Here is a 25,557-nt window from a genome sequence, read left to right as displayed (position 1 = left end):
AAAGGATCGAAAAGTAATTCGGGAAATTATAGGCCGGTAAGTTTAACGTCGGTAGTAGGTAAGTTATTGGAGGGAGTACTAAGAGACAGAATCTACAAGCATTTGGATAGACAGGGACTTATTAGGGAGAGTCAACATGGCTTTGTGCGTGGTAGGTCATGTTTGACCAATCTATTGGAGTTTTTCGAGGAGGTTACCAAGAAAGTGGATGAAGGGAAGGCAGTGGATATTGTCTACATGGATTTCAGTAAGGCCTTTGACAAGGGCCCGCATGGGAGGTTAGTTAGGAAAATTCAGTCGCTAGGTATACATGGAGAGGTGGTAAATTGGATCAGACATTGGCTCAATGGAAGAAGCCAAAGAGTGGTAGTAGAGAATTGCTTCTCCGAGTGGAGGCCCGTGACTAGTGGTGTGCCACAGGGATCAGTGCTGGGTCCATTGTTATTTGTCATCTATATCAATGATCTGGATGATAATGTGGTAAATTGGATCAGCAAATTTGCTGATGATACAAAGATTGGAGGTGTAGTAGACAGCGAGGAAGGTTTTCAGAGCCTGCAGAGGGACTTGGACCAGCTGGAAAAATGGGCTGAAAAATGGCAGATGGAGTTTAATGCAGACAAGTGTGAGGTATTGCACGTTGGAAGGACAAACCAAGGTAGAACATACAGGGTTAATGGTAAGGCACTGAGGAGTGCAGTAGAACAGAGGGATCTGGGAATACAGATACAAAATTGCCTAAAAGTGGCGTCACAGGTAGATAGGGTCGTAAAGAGAGCTTTTGGTACATTGGCATTTATTAATCAAAGTATTGAGTATAAGAGCTGGAATGTTATGTTGAGGTTGTATAAGGCATTGGTGAGGCTGAATCTGGAGTATTATGTTCAGTTTTGGTCACCAAATTATAGGAAGGATATAAATAAGGTTGAAAGAGTGCAGAGAAGGTTTACAAGGATGTTGCCGGGACTTGAGAAACTCATTACAGAGAAAGGTTGAATAGGTTAGGACTTTATTCCCTGGAGCGTAGAAGAATGAGGGGAGATTTGATAGAGGTATATAAAATTATGATGGGTATAGATAGAGTGAATGCAAGCAGGCTTTTTCCACTGAGGCAAGGGGAGAAAATAACCAGAGGACATGGGTTAAGGGTGAGGGGGAAAAAGTTTAAAGGGAACATTAGTGGGGGCTTCTTCACACAGAGAGTGGTGGGAGTATGGAATGAGCTGCCAGAAGAGGTGGTAAATGCGGGTTCTTTTTTAACATTTAAGAATAAATTGGACAGATACATGGATGGGAGGTGTATGGAGGGATATGGTCCATGTGCATGTAAGTGGGACTAGGCAGAAAATGGTTTGGCACAGCCAAGAAGGGCCAAAAGGCCTGTTTCTGTGCTGTAGTTTCTATGGAAGAATTGGATCAGCCCATGATTGAATGGTGGAGCAGACTCGATGGGCCGAATGGCCTACTTCCTGTATATCTTATGGTCTTATCGTAATGGAGCAGACTTGATGGGCTGAATGGCCTAATTCTGCTCCTATGTCTTGTGGACCAGTTGAATCAAAGAGTTTGTTTTCATGTCATATTACTCTAAGACTAGAGTCATAGAATACTTCATCACACAAACAGGCCTTTCGGCCATCAGATCCATGCTGAACTTCTACTCTGCTTAGTCCCATCAAGCTGCTCCCGGACCATAGCCTGCTGTCCTCCTGCTATCAATGTACCTGCCCAAATTTCTCTTTAATGTAGAAATTGAACCTGTATCCACAACTTGCATTGGCAGCTTGATCCACACTCTCACCACCTTCTGAGTGAAGAAGTCTCCCGTCATGTTTCCCTTAAATATTCTTCTGTAAATACCCTAATAATTCAACCTCCATATTCCTCTGAGTTGAAGATTCCAGAGATAGGACTGAGAACCCCATGAGATTTGGCATTGGTGTGAAACAGTAAGGAAGAACTTCAGTTGTTTTACTTACACGTGAATGGTGTGGCCACCCACAGTTGGAATAGCTCCAATCGACTTCACCACATGACCAATGATGTACACAATGGACAGGAAGGTGATGGTCCTGTTTGAGATCAGTAAAGCAAACGTCTAATCAGTATTTAACAAGACAAAATGAGACTCTGAAAATATTATTTTTATCCCTTAGTAAATTTCAGGGCAGGGCTTCATGAGGAAAGGGAATGCTGGAAGTGTTCACCAAATCGAGCAACATTTTTGAGGACAGGAAACGTCAGATGAAGCAATCAGCAGCAGAACTGGGCATGGTGGTCGTGTGAGACTATTACAACTTGAGCTGTTCAGAGTTTGGAGTTCAATTCCAGTGCCACTGCATGGAGTTTGGATAGTATCCCGTGAATGTGTGGGTTTCCTCCAGGAGTTGTAATTTTCTCCCACAGTGCAAAGATGTACCACTAGTAGGTTAAATGGTCATTATAAATTGTCCTTTGATTAGGCTTAAACTGCTAACACGAGGAATTCTGCAGATGCTGGAAATTCAAGCAACACACATCAAAGTTGCTGGTGAACGCAGCAGGCCAGGCAGCGTCTCTAGGAAGAGGTACAGTCGACGTTTCAGGGCGAGGCCCTTCGTCAGGACTAACTGAAGGAAGAGCGAGTAAGTTGAAAGGGGACATTCGCCTCCCTCCAATCCAATTAGGACGGATAAGTCCCCGGGGCCTGACGGAATATTCCCCAGGCTACTCCACGAGGTGAGGGAAGAGATTGCTGAGCCTCTGGCTAGGATCTTTATGTCCTCGTTGTCCATGGGAATGGTACCGGAGGACTGGAGGGAGGCAAATGTTGTCCCCTTGTTCAAAAAAGGTAGTAGGGATAGTCCGGGTAATTATAGACCTTTCAGCCTTACGTCTGTGGTGGGAAAGCTGTTGGAAAAGATTCTTAGAGATAGGATCTCTGGGCATTTAGAGAATCATGGTCTGATCAGGGACAGTCAGCATTGCTTTGTGCGCATGCGCCGGTCGTGCATGCAGCCTGGTACAGCCGTTCCAATCTATTCTTACTTTCTTCTTCTTACTTTTTAATTTACGTTATTTTTTGTATTTTTTTTTCTTACACTAACACATCGAAGCTGCACCCTCTCTAACATGCTGGTAGAGAGAGTTTTATCTGGGTCCAGAACGAGGGGTCACAGTTTGAGGATAAAGGGGAAGCCTTTTAGGACTGAGATTAGGAAAAACTTCTTCACACAGAGAGTGGTGAATCTGTGGAATTCTCTGCCACAGGAAACAGTTGAGGCCAGTTCATTGGCTATATTTAAGAGGGAGTTAGATATGGCCCTTATGGCTACGGAGATCAGGGGGTATGGAGGGAAGGCTGGTGCAGGGTTCTGAGTTGGATGATCAGCCATGATCATAATAAATGGCGGTGCAGGCTCGAAGGGCCGAATGGCCTACTCCTGCACCTATTTTCTATGTTTCTATGTTTCTTTAGCCCTGGAAATGGTTACATCCCGACACGCCGGACAGAAGCTAGGTCGCATTGTGTATTCCACGGACCGGCAAATGCCGGCAGATTTAGCAAGCAGAGCGGCAGATGCCCCTGCTGAAATCCGGAGGAAAACAAACAAAGGATGCAGAGGGCGATCACAAACCCGAGGAAAGAGGATCGAGTCGAGACAACAGAGACTTTTGGAGAAGAGGAGTTTGGTGGGTAATACCGTTCCGGCTGACCGGAAGTGCACTGAGAGCGGTAAGCGTAAAGGAGTTGGGTGCTTACTGATCTGGTTAACAATGGATGGTGCAATCCGGGGTATATTACGATCGAGGAACGTGTTTGCAGACTGGATATTTAACTTTTTACTGTTGGACTTTGGCCACATTCACCATGGTACAACACTGGGCGGCACGGGAGGTCGTTCCTGCCTGTGGCCATCGAACGTGCAGCTCCTCCCGTGGAGGGTCAGACACACTGAGCCAATAGACTGGTCCTGGATTTATTTTCCATCTGGCATAGTTTGCATTTTGTTGTTTGATTTTTGGGGGGTTTTGTATTGCTATATTTACGCTGTATTCTTGGTTGGTGCGACTGTAATGAAACCCAATTTCCCTTGGGATTAATAAAGTATATCTATCTATTATTCTATCTATTTGTGAAGGGCAGATCGTGTCTAACAAGCCTGATAAGAGTTCTTTGAAGAGGTGACCAGGCATATAGATGAGGGTAGTGCTGTGAATGTGATCTATATAGATTTTAGTAAGGCATTTGACAAGGTTCCACACGGTAGGCTTATTCAGAAAGTCAGAAGGCATGGGATCCATGGAAGTTTGGCCAGGTGGATTCAGAATTGGCTTGCCTGCAGAAGGCAGAGGGTCTTGGTGGAGGGAGTACATTCAGATTGGAGGGTTGTGACTAGTGGTGGCTCTGGGACCTCTACTTTTTGTGATTTTTATTAACGACCTGGATGTGGGGGTAGAAGGGTGGGTGGGCAAGTTTGCAGACGACACAAAGGTTGGTGGTGTTGTAGATAGTGTAGAGGGTTGTCAAAGATTGCAGAGAGACATTGATAGGATGTAGAAGTGGGCTGAGAAGTGGCAGATAGAGTTCAACTCAGAGAAGTGTGAGGTGGTACACTTTGGAAGGACAAACTCCAAGGGCAGAGTACAAAGTAAATGGCAGGATGCTTGGTGGTGTGGAGGAGCAGAGGGATCTTGGGGTACATGTCCACAGATCCCTGAAAGTTGCCTCACAGGTGGACAGGGTAGTTAAGAAAGCTTATGGGGTGTTAGCTTTCATAAGTCGAGGGATAGAGTTTAAGAGTCGCGATGTAATGATGCAGCTCTATAAAACTCTGGTTAGGCCACACTTGGAGTACTGTGTCCAGTTCTGGTCGCCTTACTATAGGAAGGATGTGGAAGCATTGGAAAGGGTACAGAGGAGATTTACCAGGATGCTGCCTGGTTTAGAAAGTATGCATTATGATCAGAGATTAAGGGAGCTAGGGCTTTACTCTTTGGAGAGAAGGAGGATGAGAGGAGACATGATAGAGGTGTACAAGATAATAAGAGGAATAGATAGAGTGGATAGCCAGCGCCTCTTCCCCAGGGCACCACTGCTCAATACAAGAGGACATGGCTTTAAGGTAAGGGGTGGGGAGTTCAAGGGGGATATTAGAGGAAGGTTTTTTAACTCAGAGAGTAGTTGGTGCATGGAATGCACTGCCTGAGTCAGTGGTGGATGCAGATACACTAATGAAGTTTAAGAGACTACTAGACAGGTATATGGAGGAATTTAAGGTGGGGGCTTATATGGGAGGCAGGGTTTGAGGGTCGGCACAACGTTGTAGGCCGAAGGGCCTGTACTGTGCTGTACTATTCTATCTTCTATGTTCTATACGTTAGGACCCTGGTCCACATTTTCCCTCCCACTGCAAATTCCTCTGCACGTCAGATAAGATGTCCCGAACCTGGGCACCAGGCAGGCAAAACCCCATTCTCCATTATCCCTACGATTAATTACTGTCCTGTGCCTCCTTTAAGCAATAACATCCCAAACTTAATGCTAACATAGTGACTGAACAACCAACAGAGGAGGAGCTGTCAACAAAACCTTCAGTGAGAGTAGCCTTTCATTAAATGCAGCTGTACAAACAAAGATTGTACCTAAGATTAGAATCAGTTAAATACCAAGAAAAATCAGTAGGTACCTATAACGGCTTACAAACTTATTGACTTCGATACATTCTCTAAACTAATGAGTAGCCAATGTCATTTCTAGCCAATGTAATGGAACACTAAGACTCCATGATCAATAACATTGGTGCATCTGGAAATGATTCACAAAATATTCCTGATAAATGCCAGATATTCCATCACATTAGTTTCAGGAAGTCTGAGAAACTAAAATGGGATGTCGATTTATTACATATACTGAGGGACAGTAAAAAACTTGCTTTGCATATCATTCATACAGAACAATTCATTAAAACAGTGCATTGAGATGATACAAAGTAAAACAATAATCGAGTGCAGAATAAAGTCTTAAAGTTTCAGAGAAAGTGCAGTCCAGGAAGACAATAAGGTGCAAGGTCATAATGGGTTTGAAGGATAGAGTCCATCTTATCGTCCTTGGGAACATTAGTCTTTTAACAACGGGGTAGAAGCTGTTCTTGAGCCTGGTGGCATGTGCTTTCAGGCTTCGGTATCTTCTTCCCAAAGGCAAGGGGGAATGGAGCGAATGCCCGAGGTTGGGTGCAATCTTTGATTATGCTGGCTACTTTCCTGAGGAATGAGAAGTCTATCCATAGTCCATGAATGGGAGGCTGGTTTCTGTAATGTGCTAAGCTGTGTCTACGGCTCTCTACAGTTTCCTGCAGTTGCAGGCAGAGTAGTTTCTAAGATGCAACTGGACATGATACTTTCTATGGTGCATTGGTAACAGTTGGTGAGGGTCAGAAGGAACATGCCAAACTTCTTTAGCCTCCTGAGGAAGTAGAACTGCTGGTGAGCTTTCATTGCCATGGTCTCTTCATGGACTATGACTGGCTATTGGTGATATGCATTCCTAGGAACTTGAAACTACCAATCCTCTCGATCTTAGCAGTTTCGATATATACAAGCATGAATGAAAATGACCCAAATTGTCTCAAAGGCCACATTTTAGACCTGACCATTTTAGCATTGCAGTGTGGAAGTATGGAAAGTATGCCAGAGGTCAGATGTAGTGTAACTGATTTCTATACAGTAAAAAACAGGCTCTTTGGCCCAACTCATCCATGCCAACCAAGATCGCTATCTGAGCTAGACCCATTTGATTTCATTTAGCCCATATACCTCTGTTCCAGGGGTTCCTAACCTGGGGTCCATTGACCCTTTGGTTAACGGTAGGGATCCATGGTATAAAAAAGGTTGGGAACCCCTGCTCTAACCCTTTTCTGTACATGTACCTTTAAATTTATTAAACATTGTATTTACATGTGCTTGTACCACACCGTCTGACAGCTCATTCCGTTTGCCCACCAATAAAACTCTGCAGAGCCCTGCCATTCACTGTATTAGTCCTGTTTTGCATTAGCTTTCCAGAATATTGTCACTTCACACTTGTCTGAACTAAATTCCATCAACCATTCCTTTGCCCATCTTCCCAGCTCATCAAAATTCTTTTGCAACCTTAGACAACTTTCTTTACTGTCCACTACAACCCCAGTTTTGGTGTCGTCTGCAAAGTTATTAATCATGCCATCAATATACCAGTCTGTGACCCCATGAACACTATCTCATTATTTCTCTTTAGTGTTATTTATTTGTCATAATTTAAAAGTAATTTTTAAAAATTTCTTGCACTGTACTACTGTCACAGAACAACAAATTTCATGAGAGACACAAAAAGTGCAGGAGGAACTCAGCTGGTCAGCCAGCATTTATGCATGGGAATAAACAGCTGATGTTTAGTGCCATCCCTTCAGGACCCCGGCTCAAAACATCGACTGTTTATTCATTTCCATATATGCTGCCTGACTTACTAAGTTCGTCCAGCATTTTAGACCATAAGAGCATAAGACATAGGAGCAGAATTAGGCCACCTGGCCCATCGAGTCTGCTCCACCATTCAATCATGGCTGATCTTCTTTTCTATCTCCTCCTCAACCCCAGTTCTCAACCTTCACCCCGTAACCTTTGATGCCATGTCCAATCAAGAACCTATCAATCTCTGCCTAAAATACACTCAACAACCTGGCCACCACATCTGCCTGTGGTAATAAATTCCACAAATTCACAATACTCTGGCTGAAGAAAGTTCTCCACAACTTTGTTTTAAATGGACACCCCTCTGTCCTGAGGCTATGCCCTCTTGTCCTAAACTCAGCATCACATGCTTGCTCTTGTATTCTAAACCTCTTGAAATGAATCCTAGATCTCTTGTATTTTGTGTGTGTTGCTCTTGATTTCCAGCATGTGGAGAATCTTTTGTGTTTAAAATTTGTCAGTGACAATAAATTTGATTCTGACTCTGACCCAGTACCAATTCCTCCAGTTAACATTATTTATAGATCTCCATCAGGACTCATCAGGACTTTTGGATTTCCAGCATCTGCAGATTTTCTCATGTTTGCAATTATGTATACAATTTGTTATCTCACACAAGATCCCATGTATTCTAAGCCAGCGGTCCTCAACCACCGGGCCGCGGACTGGTACCAGGCCGCAAAGCATGTGCTACCGGCCCGTGAGGAAACATAGAAACATAGAAACATAGAAACATAGAAAATAGGTGCAGGAGTAGGCCATTCGGCCCTTCGAGCCTGCACCGCCATTTATTATGATCATGGCTGATCATCCAACTCAGAACCCAGCCTTCCCTCCATACCCCCTGACCCCTGTAGCCACAAGGGCCATATCTAACTTCCTTTTAAACATAGCTAATGAACTGGCCTCAACAGTTTGCTGTGGCAGAGAATTCCACAGATTCACCACTCTCTGTGTGAAGAAGTTTTTCCTAACCTCGGTCCTAAAAGGCTTCCCCTCTATCCTCAAACTGTGACCCCTCGTTCTAGACCTCCCCAACATCGGGAACAATCTTCCTGCATCTAGCCTGTCCAATCCCTTTAGGATCTTATACGTTTCAATCAGATCCCCCCTCAATCTTCTAAATTCCAACGAGTACAAGCCCAGTTCATCCAGTCTTTCTTCATATGAAAGACCTGCCATCCCAGGAATCAATCTGGTGAACCTTCTTTGTACTCCCTCTATGGCAAAGATGTCTTTCCTCAGATTAGGGGACCAAAACTGCACACAATACTCCAGGTGTGGTCTCACCAAGGCCTTGTACAACTGCAGTAGTACCTCCCTGCTCCTGTACTCGAATCCTCTCGCTATAAATGCCAGCATAGCGTTCGCCTTTTTCACCGCCTGCTGTACCTGCATGCCCACTTTCAATGACTGGTGTATAATGACACCCAGGTCTCGTTGCACCTCCCCTTTTCCTAATCGGCCACCATTCAGATAATAATCTGTTTTCCTATTTTTGCCACCAAAGTGGATAACTTCACATTTATCCACATTAAATTGCATCTGCCATGAGTTTGCCCACTCACCCAACCTATCCAAGTCACCCTGCATCCTCTTAGCATCCTCCTCACTGCTAACACTGCCACCCAGCTTCGTGTCATCCGCAAACTTGGAGATGCTGCATTTAATTCCCTCATCCAAGTCATTAATATATATTGTAAACAACTGGGGTCCCAGCACTGAGCCTTGCGGTACCCCACTAGTCACCGCCTGCCATTCTGAAAAGGTCCCGTTTATTCCCACTCTTTGCTTCCTGTCTGCTAACCAATTCTCCACCCACACCAATACCTTACCCCCAATACCGTGTGCTTTAAGTTTGCACACTAATCTCCTATGTGGGACCTTGTCAAAAGCCTTTTGAAAATCCAAATATACCACATCCACTGGTTCTCCCCTATCCACTCTACTAGTTACATCCTCAAAAAATTCTATGAGATTCGTCAGACATGATTTTCCTTTCACAAATCCATGCTGACTTTGTCCGATCATTTCACCGCTTTCCAAATGTGCTGTTATCACATCCTTGATAACTGACTCCAGCAGTTTCCCCACCACCGACGTTAGGCTAACCGGCCTATAATTCCCCGGTTTCTCTCTCCCTCCTTTTTTAAAAAGTGGGGTTACATTAGCCACCCTCCAATCCTCAGGAACTAGTCCAGAATCTAACGAGTTTTGAAAAATTATCACTAATGCATCCACTATTTCTTGGGCCACTTCCTTAAGCACTCTGGGATGCAGACCATCTGGCCCTGGGGATTTATCTGCCTTCAATCCCTTCAATTTACCTAACACCACTTCCCTACTAACATGTATTTCGCTCAGTTCCTCCATCTTACTGGACCCTCTGTCCCTTACTATTTCTGGAAGATTATTTATGTCCTCCTTAGTGAAGACAGAACCAAAGTAATTATTCAATTGGTCTGCCATGTCCTTGCTCCCCATAATCAATTCACCTGTTTCTGTTTGCAGGGGACCTACATTTGTCTTTATCAGTCTTTTCCTCTGCTAAGGTACAGCGTTCCTATGAAACCTTTCGTGCTGAAATGGCGTGAAGCAAAGAAGCAATTACCATTAATTTATATGGGAAAAATTTTTGAGCGTTCCCAGACCCAAAAAATAACCTCACAAATCATACCAAATAACACATAAAACCGAAAGTAAATAACACTAACATATAGTTAAAGCAGGAATGACATGATAAATACACAGCCTATATAAAGTAGAAATAATGTATGCACAGTATAGTTGGGAAGATGAAGGCAAAACCTACTGGTGGGGAAAAAAACTGGCACGTACGCGCATGTGCACACAGGTGCCCGCGCAAGGCTTCATGGTCATGGTAGTCTTTCCCGGGGTAAAGTGTCCCGGGATTTAACTGCTACTTTTGTCCCTTATTTGGGAGTGAGAAAGTTGGCAACCCTAACTGTAAAAGACATGTTGAGGTGAGTTTAACTCTACTTGATCACCACCCCCACCCCCCGTCCCCGGTCGGCCGGTCCGCAAGAATATTGTCAATATTAAACCGGTCCGCTGTGCAAAAAACGTTGGAGACCCCTTTTCTAAACTACTGGTTCTGCCTACCATCTTGGACCTTGTCAATGGTTTTGCTAAAGTCCATGCAGTCAATACCCACCACCTTAACCTTGTCAATCTCGTGGTCCCTCAAAAAACTTCATGAAATCTGTCAGACGATCGACCACACAAAAAAAAACACTTTTCAACAGTACCAGGAGATTAAAAGGTTGCAAAGTCCACAAGTTGGTACCAATGCCACTCTGCTGGAAAGGACATCCATTTAAAGTGAGTGGACAAAAGTTTAGCAGAGATGTCAAAGGTAAGTTTCTCATAGAGACTGGTAGATGTCTAGATCAAGCTGCTGGGGTGGTGGTGGAAACTGATACGATAAGGACATTTAACAGCCTTTTAGATCAGCACACAGATGTAAGAAAAATCCGGAGTTCTGGGATGTGTAAGAGCAAAGGGTTAGATTAATGGTGGAGCTCAGTAGGAGTCAATGGTGCAAAATGGCAACTCCTTTTCTTGCATCTTCGGAAACAACTCTATTTCCATCTTTAATATCTTTAGTTTTCCCTTTCAGGGTTTTTAAAAGATCCTGAACTGGAGTTACACGCTGACTTCGGTTCACTGCGGGAATGGGACCCATTCCCGGGGTTTCACAGCTGGCCGTTATTCGATACCCCAAGGATGTGGCCGAAGAGATTAGTTCACCTTCGGAGTTCTGGGATCTCGTGGCTCTGGAGACGGGCGGATCAAAGGTCAGTGTCCCAGCAGGAAATCGATGGGCGTGGGAGACAGAAGATCTCTGACTGTGTGTCCAGAGACCCAAGATCTTTGGGCACAGAGCTCGGAAAAAGCAACGCAACTGTCTTTTAACATTGTAAATCAACTAGTTGATTGTTATGCCTCCCCTCTCACTATGAAATGGAGACATCTCTTTCTCCCTTATTAGGGAGAGAGAGAGCCTGTGGTATGTCAAAAACCGGGTGAATGAGTAGACTTTGAGGTACTGGAAGTCTGTGTCTTTGCTGTTGTTTTGCTACACGCTTGAGTGCTCGGTGGTGGGTCCCAATGCATTTTTTTTGCTGGTGGGGGAGGGGAATGGTTACTGTGCTGCTGCTTACGCGTGGAAGGGGGAGCTGTGGGGGGGCTTGGGGTTCTAACATTTGACTGTCGTTCATTCTTTGGGGCACTCCTGTTTTTGTGGATGGTTGCAATGAAAAAGCATTTCAGCACATACAGTATATTGTATACATTTCTCTGACATTAAATGTACCTTTGAAACTTTGAGTAGGTTTATTTATTTAATTTGGCACCACGTCATGGGTGAACTGTTTGACATTCTATGTAAGAAACAAGACTACTTTACTGATGAGTTGAAGGGCCTGTACAGTTCAACGTTGCAGAAGCATTATGAAGAAATGAAGATTAACTTTTTTTGAGGATTTGATAAAAATAATTGACAAGGATAGGGTAATGGGCTGGTGTCTTCATGCACATTAAAAAAAAACATTTGATAAGGGCCCTCATGGTGTGTTGGTCCAGAAGATTAACTCACATGTGATTCAAGGTGAATACAGAATTTGGATTGGTCATAGACGATAGAGTGTAGTAGAGATGTGTTTCTCAACAAGGATCAATACAGGAACCTCTGTTTGTGATATAACCAAATGATCTAGATGAAAATGAAGGTGCTCTGATTAGAATGCTTACAGACAATATAAAAAAATTAAATTGTGGGTAGTAAGGAGGATTATCAAAAGGTAGAGTGGGATATTGACCAGTTGAAAATTTGAGTGGAGAAATGGCAGGAGGTGGTTAATCTGGACAGGGTAATATGTTGCATTTTGGTGCTGGTATTGGTTAATTAAACATAGAAAAAACAGAAAACATAGAAAACCTACAGCATAATACAGGTCCTTCCGCCCACAAAGCTGTACAAAACATGTCCTTATCTGAGAAATTACCTAGGGTTATCCATATCCCTCTATTTTTCTGAGCTCCATGTACCTGTCCGGGAGTCTCTTAAAAGACCCTATTGTATCCACCTCCACCACTGTTACCGGCAGCCCATTCCACACACTCATCACTCTCTGCGTAAAAAAAGACTTACTCCTGATATTTCCTCTGACCCTACTTCCAAGCACCTTAAAACTGTGCCCTCTCATGCTAGCCATTTTAGCCCTGGGAAAAAGCCTCTCACTATCCACAGGATCAATGCCTCTCATCATCTATACACCTTTTTCAGGTCACCTCTCATCCTCCACTGCTCCAAGGAGAAAAGGCTGAGTTCACTCAACCTATTCTCATAAGGCATGCCCCCAATCCAGACAACATACCTGTAAGTCTCCTCTGCACCCTTTCTATGGTTTCCACATCCTTCCTGTAGGGAGGCGACCAGAACTGAGCACAGTACTCCAAGTGGGGTCTGACCAGGGTCTTATATAGCTGCAACATTACCACTCCGCTCCTAAACTCAATCCCATGATTGATGAAGGCCAATGCACCGTATGCCTTCTTAACCACAGAGTCAACCTGTGCAGCAAATTTGAGTGTCCTGTGGACTTAGACCCCAAGATCCCTCTGATCCTCTACTCTGCCGAGAGTCTTACCATTAATACTATATTCTGTCAATTTGGATTGCTTTCTGTGAAGCATCAGAAGCTGAAGGACAATCTGATGAATGTTTATAAGCTTATGAGAATCTTCTCCCTGGAGTGGAAGTGTAAAATACTGGAGGAAATAGCTTTAAAGTGAGGTGGGAGAAAGGTGAAAGATTTATGATACAGTGACACACACAGGAAAAGGGAGGAAGCCAGAATAAGGTGGGGGAGGGGAAGGAGTACAGGCAGGTTGGGATGAAGTAAGAAGCTGGGAGGTGAGAGGCAGAGAAAGGAAAGGGAAGGACAAGGAAATGATAGGAGAGGAAAGTGAACAATGGAGAAAGGGAAGGAGGAGGGGACCCGGGGCAGGTGATAGGCAAGTGTGATGCAGAACTGTCCTGTGTTCTACATATGTATGTTCTCAGGGAGGTGTCATCTACCTGGTACTCTATCAAATAAAAGAAGCTATAGAAATCAAGAATACCAGTGAAAGGTTAAATTTATAACACCCATTGTGTCTTATTCCATCTGTAAGTGAATGAATTTATTTCTTTTCTAAAGAGGTGGTAACATACTGTGCACATGTGTACCATGGGCATTGACTTTGCAAGCATTCCAAAAAAGCATTGTTATTGAGCGGGGAGTTCCTGCCTCCAACAGAGCCCGTTCTGATGACAGCTGCTCCACTATCTACAAGAATGTACAAGAAAGCTGGCAGAAAAACTTATTGCGGACTCTCTGGTACCCAAGTCCCTGCACTGCCCTGTCAACTCATTAAACCACATTTTATAAAGTTATTTATATTGTATATACAGTTGAAGTCAGAAGTTTACATACACCTTAGCCAAATACATTTAAACTCAGATTTTCACAATTCCTGACATCTAATCCTAGAAAACATTCCCTGTCTTAGGTCAGTTAGGATCACTACTTTACTTTAAGAATGTGAAATGTCAGAATAATAGTAGAGAGAATGATTTATTTCAGCTTTTATTTCTTTCATCACTTTCCCAGTGGATACTATTTATAGTATCCACATTCTTCCTGAGGTGACCAGAACTGAGCACAGTACTCCAAGTGGGGTCTGACCAAGGTTTTATATAGCTGTAACATTACCTCACAACTCTTGAACTCAGTCCCACGGTTGATGAATGCCAACACATCATACGCCTTCTTAACAATGTTGTCAACTTGAGCAGCAACTTTGAGTGCAATGACCGCAATATCTCTCAGATCCCCTACACTGCCAAGAGTCTTCCCATTAATATTATATGCTGTCTTCAAATTTGACCTACAAAATGAGCCACTACACTTATTTGGGTTGAAGGCCGTCTGCCACTTCTCAACCCAGTTCTGCATCCTATTGATGTCCCGCTGTAACCTCTGACAACCATCCAGACTATTCACAACACCCCCAACCTTTGTGTCATCAGCAAACTCATTAACACACCCTTCTACTTCTTCATCCAGGTCATTTATAAAAATCGCAAAGAGGAGGGATCCCAGAACAGATCCCTGCAGAACACCACCGGTCATCATCCTCCATGCAGAATATGAACCATCTACAATCATTCTATGCCTTCTGTGGGCAAGCCAATTCTGGATCCACAAAACAAGGTCTCATGCCTCCTTACTTTCTGAATGAGTCTTGCATGAAAGGGTAGCAAATACAGAACTCGAAGTGTTATATCTCAATACAGAGAGTATAAGAAATAAGGTGGATGATCTTGTTGCACTTTTCCAAATTGTCGGGTATGATGTTGTGGCCATCATTGAACCGAATTCAGTAAATATATTTAAGATAAGGGTGGATAGAATTTTGTATAGTTGGGGAATTCAGGGTTATGAGAAAAAGGCAGGCAGCTAGAGATGAGTCCAAGGTCAGATCAGCCATGATCTTATTGAACGGCCGAGCAGGCTCGACGGGCCAGATGGCCTACTCCTGCTCCTATTTCTTATGTTCTTATGTTCTTAGGATGCTGAAGGATGGTTGTAGTTGGAAGTTGACTGTTCAAGATTACACGTTATATCAGAGGGAAAGGAAGGTAGGCAGAGGGGGTGGCTTGGTTCTGCTGGTAAAGAATGGCATCAAATCAATAGAAAGATGTGAGATAGAATCATAAGATGATGAATCCTTGTGGGTTCAGCTGAGAAGCTTCAAGGGTAAAAGGACCCTGATACAGGCTTCCAAATAGTAGCAGGGATGTGAACTACAGATTACAACAAGAAACGGAAAAGGCTTATCAAAAGCGCAGTGTTATGATAGTCATGGGAAATTTTAACATGCGTGTCAATTAGGAAAATTAGGTTGGTTATGGATCCCAAAAGAATGAATTTGTTGAATGCCTACGAGATGTAGCTTGTTGTTGAGCCTGCTAGGGGATCAGCTATACTGGATTAGGAGTTAAGTAACGAACCAGAGGTAATTAAGGAGCTTAAGGTAAAGAAACCCTTAGGAGGCTGTGATCACATTATGATTGAGTTCAATTTGAAATTTGATAAGGAGAAAGTAAAGTCTGACATAGCAGTATTTTTGTATTTTAGTGGAGTAAAGGAAATTACAATGGTATGAGAGAGGAGTTGGCCAAAGTAAATTGGAAGGAGCTGCTGGCAGGGATGTCAGCAGAGCAGCAGGTCTGTGAGTTTCTGGGAAAAATGAGAAAGGTGCTAGATAGACATATTCCAAAAACAAAGAAATACTCAAATGGTAAAATAGGACCACCGTGGCTGACAAGTCAAAGCTAATGTAAAAGCAAAAGAAAGGGCATACAATAAAGCAAAAATTAGAGGTAAGACAGAAAATTAGGAAACTTTTAAAAACCTACAGAAAGCAACTAAAAGAATCATCGGGGGGAAAGATGAAATATGAAAGGAAGCAAGCAAACAATATCACAGTGGATAGCAGAAGTTTGTTTCAAGTATTATAAAAAATAAAAGAGAGATGAGAGTGGATATAGAATCTCAAGAAAATGAGGCTGGAGAAATAACAATGGGGGGCAAGGAGATAGCAGATGAACTAAATGAGTATTTTGCATCAGACTTCACTGTGCAAGACACTAGCAGTGTGCCAGGTGTTGAAGGGTGTGAGGGAAGAGAAGTGGGTGCAGTTACTATTACAAGGGAGACAGTCCTCAAAAAGCTGAAAGACCTAAGGGTACATAATTCAGCCGGACCAGATGAACTGCACCCAAGGGTTCTAAAAGAGGTAGCAATAGAGACTGTGGAGGCATTAGAAATTATCTTTCAAAAATCATTTGACTCTGGTATGGTTTTGGAGGACTGAAAAATTGCAAATGTCACTCCACTCTTTAAGAAAGCAGGAATGCAGCAGAAAGGAAATTATAGATCAGTTAGCCTGACCTCAGTGGTTGTGAAGATGTTAGATTCAATTGTTAAGGATGAGGTTATGGAGTACTTGGTGACACAGGATAGATAGGACAAAGTCAGCAAGGGAAAAATTTGCCTGATGAACCTGTTGGAATTCTTTGAGGAGATTACAAGTAGAATAGATAAAGGAGATGCAGTGGCTGTTGTATATTTGGACTTTCAGAAGGCCTTTGACAAGGTGCCACACGAGGCTGCTTACCAAGTTAAGAGCCCATGGTATTACAGGAAAGTTACTAACATGGCTAGAGCAGTGGCTGATTGGTAGGAGACAGTGAGTGGGAATAAAAAATTGTTTTCTGGTTGGCTGCCAGTGACCAACAGTTCTCTGCAGGGGTCAGTGTTGGGACCGCTTCTTTTTATGCTGTATATCAATGATTTAGATGAAGGAGTAGATAGCTTTGTTGCTAGCTTTGTGTTGATACAAAGATTGCTGGAAGGGCAGGTAGTGTTCAAGAAACAGGAAGGCTGCAAAAGGACAGTCAGATTAGGAGAACGGGCAAGAAAGTGGCAAATGAAATATAATGTTGGAACTGGCTTAGTCATACAATTTGGTAGAAGAAACAAATGTACAGACTATTTTCTAAATGGGGAGAAAATCCAAAATTCTGAGATGCAAAGAGACTTGAGAGTCCTTGTACAGAACACCCTCAAGGTTAACTTGCAGGTAGAGTCAGTGGTGAGGAAGGCAAATGCAATATTAGCATTAATTTCAAGAGATCTAAAACATAACAGCAAGGATGTGATGCTGAGGCTTTATAAGGCACTGGTTAGATCAGCTTGAGTGTTGTGAACAGATTTGGGCCCCTCATCTTAGAAAAGATGAACTGGCATTGGAGAGGGTCCAAAGGAGGTTCAGAAGGATGATTCTGGGAATGAAAGGGTTATTATACGAGGAATGCTTGATTTCTCTGGGTCTGTATTTGCCAGATGGCGGGGGTGGGGGGGAGCGAGATCTCATTGAAATCTTTTGAACATTGACATGCTTAGATAGAGTAGAATCCCCCATGGTGGAGGATTCTAGGACAAGAGGGCGCAGCCTCAGGGTAGCGGGCGTCCATTTAAAACAGAGATGCAGAGAAATTTCTTCAGTCAGAGGGTGGTGAATTTGTTAAATCTGTTACAACAGGCAGCTGTGGAGACCAGGTCGATGCATGTATTTAAGGCGGAAATAGATTGGCCACAGTATCAAAGGTTACGGGGTGAAGACTGGGGAGTGGGGCTGAGGAGGAGAATAAAGAATCAGCCATGATTGAATGGCAGAGCAGACTCAATGGGCCAAATGGCCTAATTCTCCTCCTATAACTTATGGTCATATGGTCTTTTTCCCAGGGTAGCAATGGCTAATACATGAGGACATATTTTAATGGAGAAAAGGAAAGTTTTGCGGAAATGTCCGAGCTAAGTTTTTTTACACAAAGTGGTGAAGGTGTGGAACACTCTGTCTGGAGTGGTAGTAGAAGCAGATATGTTAGGGACATTTCAGACTCTTACGTAGGCACACGTGTGAAAGAAATGGAGAGAACGGTTAGATTGATCATGGATTAGTTTGAGATTGATTCAGTATGTGGGTCAAGAGCCTGTACTATTCTGTAGAACATAGAACATTAGAGTACAGATCCTTTGGCACACAATGTTGTGCTGATTTTTTAACCTACTCTAAAATCAGTTTAAGTATTATTTTCTACCGTAAGCAAGGTGACTCTAAAAATGGAGTGCATTTTTGACAAGACCTTTGTTCCATTTGGAGTTTCATGACCATTCTCTCACAAATGAGAAAAAGCCACTGCAATTTTATTACTCTTTCATTTCATTCCATTGGTGTCATCTCCTCAGCCCATAATCAGTGCTCGAAAAGTTAATATGACTAGGTATTACTGTGCTGCTCTGTGGAACTTCCGACTCACCAACTCAGTACTGGCAAGCAGTTGGGAAAATGTTCAGCCAGCTCTTAGTACATCCAGAGCAAAGGCTGAGAGTCAGTAGTTGGTATGTCACCAAAGACACTCACAAATTTCTACTGTGGGAACATTCTAACTGGTTGCATCACTGTCTAGTATGGAAGGTGCACTGCACATGATTGGAAAAAGCAGCAGAAATGTATAAATTCAGTCAGCTCCATCATGGACACTATCCACCCCAGCACTGAGGACACGTTTAAAAGGCAATGCCTCAAAAAATCGGCACCTATTATTGAGGAGCCCCATCACCTAGGACATGCCCTCCTTTCATTACCACAATCAAGGAGGAGGTACAGGAGTCTGAAGGCACACACTCAACAGCTTCTTCACCTCTGCCATTAGATTACTGAATGGACAATGAACCCATGTACACTAATTCAGTATTTGTTTCTCTCTTTTGCTCTCTCTTCATACTACGTATTTAATTTAACTTGTTATATATGTTTCTTATTCTAATCTATTGTAAGGGTTTTCTTCTTTTATGTTACTATGTATGTTAATCAAAATGGCTTCTTTGTTATGTTAAATGCTGAGAAGGTTCTCTCGCTGCAGCTTGTTTGGGTTATCTTATTGATAAGAGAGCGAATGACCCAATGGGTGACCATGTTATTCTCTTTCGGGGTGATATTCTGTCTCATATGGCTGGGAAATGGTGTTTTTGGCGGGCTTTTGGAGGAGAGACTGGGAGTAAGACGGACGTGCTGGGAACGCTCTGGTCAATCACTTTGGGTGGTCCTGAGCGGTGAGTTGAGGGGGTTGGAGTGGATCGCAGGGTGAAGAGAGACAGTCCCGCGTATTTGAGCTCCAACTGTGTGCATGAAGAAATTGAACTTTGATAAGTCTGACACCTTTTTCTTTTCTTTTTATATTGTATTAATCTCATAGTCCTAGTAAGATTTATAAAGTGTAATCTGTAAAGTGTACATTGTGTGCTGGCTGATGATTGATGTTTGAGGCTGAATCAGGTGGCATTGCACAGCAACCAATGCAACCAGGAGACACGGCTGGGCAGCGGACGGGGTTTCCCCAAGATAAATATGAGCCGGTATAGCAGAGTGTTACACTATAGATTCTTATTATGTATTGTAATATACTGCTGCCGCAAAACAACAAATTTCACAACATATGCCACTGGCATTAAATCTGATTCTGATTCAGCAATTAAGAAAATAAACACAAAAGTTTCACAAAATCACACACAATAAAAAGAAAAAAAAGATATCCAACATAATATGTGAACTCACTTGAACTTTCCCAGCCAGGAGTCAGCCATAAGGGCTCCCATAACTGGTGTGAAATAGGCAACTCCAGAGAAGGCGTGGTAGATGGCTGTGGATAGATCCTCATCCCAATGTAGAAAGTTTGTGAAGTAGAGTGTCAGGATAGCTGAAACACAAGCAGTAACATTGACACAAGCACAAGAGGTCTTACAGATGTTGGAACACACAAAATATTACACGAACTCAGCGAGTCAGGCAGCCTCTAAAGAAACATAGAAACATAGAAAATAGGTGCAGGAGTAGGCCATTCGGCCCTTCGAGCCTGTACCGCCATTCAGTATGATCATGGCTGATCATCCAATTCAGAACCCTGTACCAGCCTTCTCTCCATACCCCCTGATCCCTTTAGCCACAAGGGCCATATCTAACTCCCTCTTAAATATAGCCAATGAACTGGCCTCAACTGTTTCCTGTGGCAGAGAATTCCACAGATTCACCACTCTCTGTGTGAAGAAGTTTTTCCTAATCTCGGTCCTAAAAGGCTTCCCCTTTATCCTCAAACTGTGACCCCTCGTTCTGGACTTCCCCAACATCGGAAACAATCTTCCTACATCTAGCCTGTCCAATCCCCTTAGAATTTTATACGTTTCAATAGGATCCCCCCTCAATCTTCTAAATTCCAGGGAGTATAAGCCTAGCCGATCCAATCTTTCATCATATGGAAGTCCTGCCATCCCGGGAATCAAGCTGGTGAACCTTCTTTGTACTCCCTCTATGGCAAGAATGTCTTTCCTCGGATTAGGAGACCAAAACTGCACACAATACTCCAGGTGTGGTCTCACCAAGGCCTTGTACAACTGCAGTAGTACCTCCCTGCTCCTGTACTCGAATCCTCTTGCTATGAATGCCAGCATACCATTCGCCTTTTTCACCGCCTGCTGTACCTACATGCCCACTTTCAATGACTGGTGTACAATGACACCCAGGTCTCGTTGCACCTCCCCTTTTCCTAATCGGCCACCATTCAGATAATAATCTGTTTTCCTGTTTTTGTCACCAAAGTGGATAACCTCACATTTATCCAGATTAAATTGCCGGAAGATTATTTATGTCTTCCTTAGTGAAGACAGAACCAAAGTAGTTATTCAATTGGTCTGTCATGTCCTTGTTCCTCATGATCAATTCACCTGTTTCTGACTGTAAGGGACTTACATTTGTCTTAACCAATCTTTTTCTTTTCACATATCTATAAAAGCTTTTACATTCAGTTTTTATGTTCCCTGCCAGCTTTCTCTCATAATCTTTTTTCCCTTTCCTAATTAAGCCCTTTGTCCTCCTCTGCTGGACTCTGAATTTCTCCCAGTCCTCAGGTGAGTCACTTTTTCTGGCTAATTTATATGTTTCTTCTTTGGAATTGATACTATCCCTAATTTCCCTTGTCAGCCATGGAGAGGAATAGACAGTCAATTGTTTCGTCCCCTCCGTAGATGCTGCCTTATTTACCGAGTTCCTCCAGGCATGACACTGGGAGACTCTATCAATGAATCTGCACCCTCTCTATCTGGCTTGAGTGCTTTCAGTAGGATCAGTGCTAAAGGACATTGCACTCCAAGAATCCATAAGAGCATAAGACATAGGCCATTCACCCCATTGAGTCTGCTCTGCCATTCCATCTTGGCTTATTTATGATCTCTTTCAAACCCCTTCTCCTGCCTTCTCCCTGTAACCTTTAACACCCTTACTAATCAAGAACCTATCAAGCTCTGCTTTAAGTATAAATGACTTGGTCTCCACATCCATCTGTGGCAATGAATTCTACAGATTCGCCACCAGCTGGCTGAAAAAATCCTCCTCATTTCTGTTCTGAAGGTACATCCTTCTATTCTGAAGCTGAGCCCTTTGGTCCGAGACTCCCCCACTATGGGAAACATCCTCACCACATCCACTCTATCTGGGCCCGTCAATATTCGACGGGTTTCAATGAGATTCCCCACCTCCCCCCATCATTCTTCTGAAGCTCCTGAAGGTGCAGTACTGCTAGTGAAGAAGATACACAATATGATTCTTCTCACTAACCAGGGCACAGAGTATATGATGCAAACACGAGGAAATCTGCAGATGCTGGAAATTCAAGTAACACACACAAAAAATGCAGGTAAACACAGCAGGCCAGGCAGCATTTATAGGAAGAAGTACAGTCAATGTTTCAGGCTGAGACCCTTCGTCAGGACTAACTGAGAGAAGGGATAGCAAGAGATTTGAAAGTGGGAGGGGGAGGGGGAGATCTAAAATGATAGGAGAAGACAGGAGGGCGGATGGAGCCAAGAGCTGGACAGGTGATTGGCATAAGGGATACAAGGCTGGAGAAGGGAGAGGATCATGGGATGGGAGGCCTAGAGGGAAAGAAAGGTGGAGGAGAGCCCAGAGGATGGGCAAGGAGTTATAGTGAGAGGGACAGAGGGAGAAAAAAGAGAGAGAGAAAAAAAATTCAAAAATATAATAATAATAAATAAATAAATAAGGGATGGGGTACAAAGGGGAGGTGGGGCATTAACGGAAGTTAGAGAAGTCAATGTTCATGCCATCAGGTTAGAGGCTACCCAGATGGAGTATAAGGTGTTGTTCCTCCAACCTGAGTGTAGCTTCATCTTGACAGTAGAGGAGGCCGTGGATAGACATATCAGAATGGGAATGGGATGTGGAATTAAAATGTGTGGCCACTGGGAGATCCTGCTTTCTCTGGCAGACAGAGCATAGGTGTTCAGCGAAACGGTCTCCCAGCCCGCGTCGGGTCTCGCCAATATATAGAAGGCCGCATCGGGAGCACCGGACGCAGTATATCACCCCAGCCGACTCACAGGTGAAGTGTCACCTCACCTGGAAGGACTGTCTGGGACCCTGAATGGTAGTGAGGGAGGAAGTGTAAGGGCATGTGTAGCACTTGTTCCGCTTACAAGAATAACTGCCAGGAGGGAACTCAGTGGGAAGGGATGGAGGGGGAGCAAATGGACAAGGGAGTCGCGTAGAGAGCGATCCCTGCGGAAAGCGGGGCGGGGGAGGGAAAGATGTGCTCTCACCCCATCCTCCTGCCACCCCACTAGGTATAGGGTTCCCCTTGCCCTCACCTACCACCCCACCAGCCTCCGGGTCCAACATATAATTCTCCATAACTTCCACCACCTCCAACGGGATCCCACCATTAAGCACATCTTAGCCCCTCCCCCTCCCACTTTCAAATCTCTTACTATCTCTTCTTTCAGTTAGTCCTGATGAAGAGTCTCGGCCCGAAACGTCGACTGTACTTCTTCCTAGAGATGCTGCCTGGCCTGCTGCGTTCACCAGCATTTTTTGTGTGTGTTGCACAGAGTATATGAACTGGCATATTTTGGTACAACCTTACAAATTATTAGTTAAGCCGCAGCCACAATATTGTGCGGAGCTGCTGTATAGACCATAAAAACATAAGACATAGGAGCAGAATTATGCAATTCAGCCCATCGAGTCTACTCTGCCATTCCATCATGGCAGACCTATTATCCCTTTCAACCCCTATTTTCTTGCCTTCTCTTCATAGTAACAGTAATAGACTGTATAAGGCAGATGAGGTTGCTATGGAGAGGGTGGGGAGATTTCAGAACATGGAACACAAGCAGTACTGCTCGCACAAATCCTTCAGCCCACAATGTTGTGCTGAACCGATGAAATCATTAGTTAAGTGCCTAATAGCCAATGTCTATATCTCTCCATTCTCTGCCTATTCATGGTCTATCTAAAAGCCTCTTGAACACCCCTGTTGAATTTGCCTCTGCCACCACCCCAGGCAGCATCTTCAGGCATCCACAACTGTCTGTGTAAAAATCCTGCCCCACATATTTCCCATTGCATTTTAAATACATGCCCTCTGGTATGAGATGTTTCAACCTTGGAAAAAGATATCCAAATGTTCCCTTTCCTTGTGATGGAAGGTTTCAGTCATGAACAAAGATGAGATGAACCATGTATAGGAGGCAGAGGTAATGGGAATCTGGTAGATCTATATAAAAGGTTAAGAGTGAGAAAAAGGAAAGATAATTCGAATCTTTAACACATGGTTGAGGTGTCTATGACGGGTGGGGGTGAGTTTGAGAGAGGAGTAGGATGCTTGGAGGAGATCTGAGGAAGATTTTTTTCCACTCAGTGAAGGTGGTGGAGACAGGTTATCTAAAAGCCATTACAAAGTATCTGCGAGAGCACTTGAACTGCCAAGGTGAATAAATCTACTCTTCCATTAACTTTCTTTTCTTTAAGAGGTGGGATAATAGGACAAAATGTCACAAGTGTAATGGCGGACTTCAATGCGCAAGGGAATTGTGAAAATCAGGTTGGTGTCAGATTGTGAGATGGAATTTGTTGAATGCCTACAAGATGTAGCGCAGCTTGTGCTTGAGTCTACTAGTGGAAAGGCTATCTTGGGTTGGGTGTTATGCAATAATCCATATCTTATTAGGAAGCTTAATGTAAAGGAAGTCTTAGGAGGAAGTGGTCATAATATGATTGAATTCATACTGCAATTTGAGAGGGAGAAGCACCAGTCACATGTATCAGTATCACAATGGAATAAAGGGAATTACAGAGGCGTGGGAGAGGAGCCTGCCCAGGTGGACTGGAAGAGGCTACTAGTGAGGATGATGGCAGAGCAGAGGTGGCTAAAGTTTCTAGGAATAATTCACAAGGCAGAGGATAGATTTGTCCTGCAGAAGAAGTTCTCAGATGGCAGGGGTAGACAACCGTGGCTTACAAAGGACGTTAAGGACTCTATAAAAGCCAAGGAAAGGGCATATAAGGTATGAAAGTGAGTGGGAAGCTTGATGTTTGGGAAGCTTTTAAAACCCAATAAAAGAAAACAAAAAAGGCTATAAGAATGGAAAAGATGAAATATGAAGGCAATCTAGTCAATAATATAAAGCAGGACACTAAAAGTTTTATCAGTTATATAAAGAGTAAAAGGGAAGTGAGGGTTGATATTGGATCACTGGAAAATGATGCTGGTGAGGTAGTAATGGGGGATAAAGAAATGGCAGATGAACCTAATGAGTACTTTCCATCAGTCTTCACTGTGGAAGACGCTAGCAGCATGCCAAATGTCCATAAGTGTCAGTGAGCAGAAGTGAGTGCCATTGCTATTACAAAGGAAAAACTGCTAAGCAAACTCAAAGGTCTTAAGGTGGTTAAGTCACCTGGGCCAGATGGACTACATCCCAGAGTCCTGAGGGATGTTGATGAAGAGATATCGGTTGCATTGGTCATGATCTTTCAAGAATCACTTAATTTGGCATGGTCCCAGAGGACTGGAAAATTGCAAATCATACTCTACTCTTTAAGAAGGAGGAAGGCAAAAGGAAGAAAATTATTGGCCAGTTAGCCTAACCTCAGTGGTTGGGAAAGTGTTGAAGTCCATTATTAAGGTTGAGGTTTCAGAGTACCTGGAGACTAATGATAAATAAGTCAAAGTCAACATGGTTTCTGTCAAGGGAAATCTTGCCTGTCACATCTGTTAGAGTTCTTTGATGAAGTAACAAGCAGGGTGGACAAAGGAGAGGCAGTGGATGTTACTTACTTGGATTTTCAGAAGTTATTTGATAAGGTGCCACACATGAGGCTGCTAACAAGATAAGTTCCTATGGCCTTACAGGAAAAATACTGACATGGATAGAGGAATGACTGACAAGCAGGAGGCAGCGAGTGATTGGGACGTTTTCAGGTTGGCTACCGGGGTCAGTATTGGGAATCGCTACTTTTCAAATGGTTTGTCAGTGATTTAGATCAGGGGTCCCCAACCTTTTTTGCACCGCGGACCGGTTT

At 43.5% G+C, this 25,557-nt stretch overlaps 1 protein-coding gene across 3 annotated transcripts in view; it reads right to left on the bottom strand.

Moving 5' to 3' along the window:
- Positions 1 to 25,557, bottom strand: part of slc15a2 (solute carrier family 15 member 2) — a 243,672-nt gene that overhangs the window by 185,432 nt on the left and 32,683 nt on the right. For all 3 annotated transcript variants that reach the window (XM_063052514.1, XM_063052516.1, XM_063052515.1), the window contains exons 4-5: positions 19,741 to 19,882; positions 1,980 to 2,072 (exon numbers count right to left, since the gene is read on the bottom strand). In XM_063052514.1, coding sequence (XP_062908584.1) covers positions 1,980 to 2,072; positions 19,741 to 19,882 — 235 coding nt within the window. The remainder of the gene's footprint in view (positions 1 to 1,979; positions 2,073 to 19,740; positions 19,883 to 25,557) is intronic.

Source organism: Mobula hypostoma, chromosome 6 (assembly GCF_963921235.1).
Source record: "Mobula hypostoma chromosome 6, sMobHyp1.1, whole genome shotgun sequence".
In the NCBI taxonomy this organism is placed as follows: Eukaryota; Metazoa; Chordata; class Chondrichthyes; order Myliobatiformes; family Myliobatidae; genus Mobula; species Mobula hypostoma.
The sequence above is the reverse complement of the archived record's forward strand: the minus strand, read 5'-3'. Positions and strand labels throughout refer to the sequence as shown.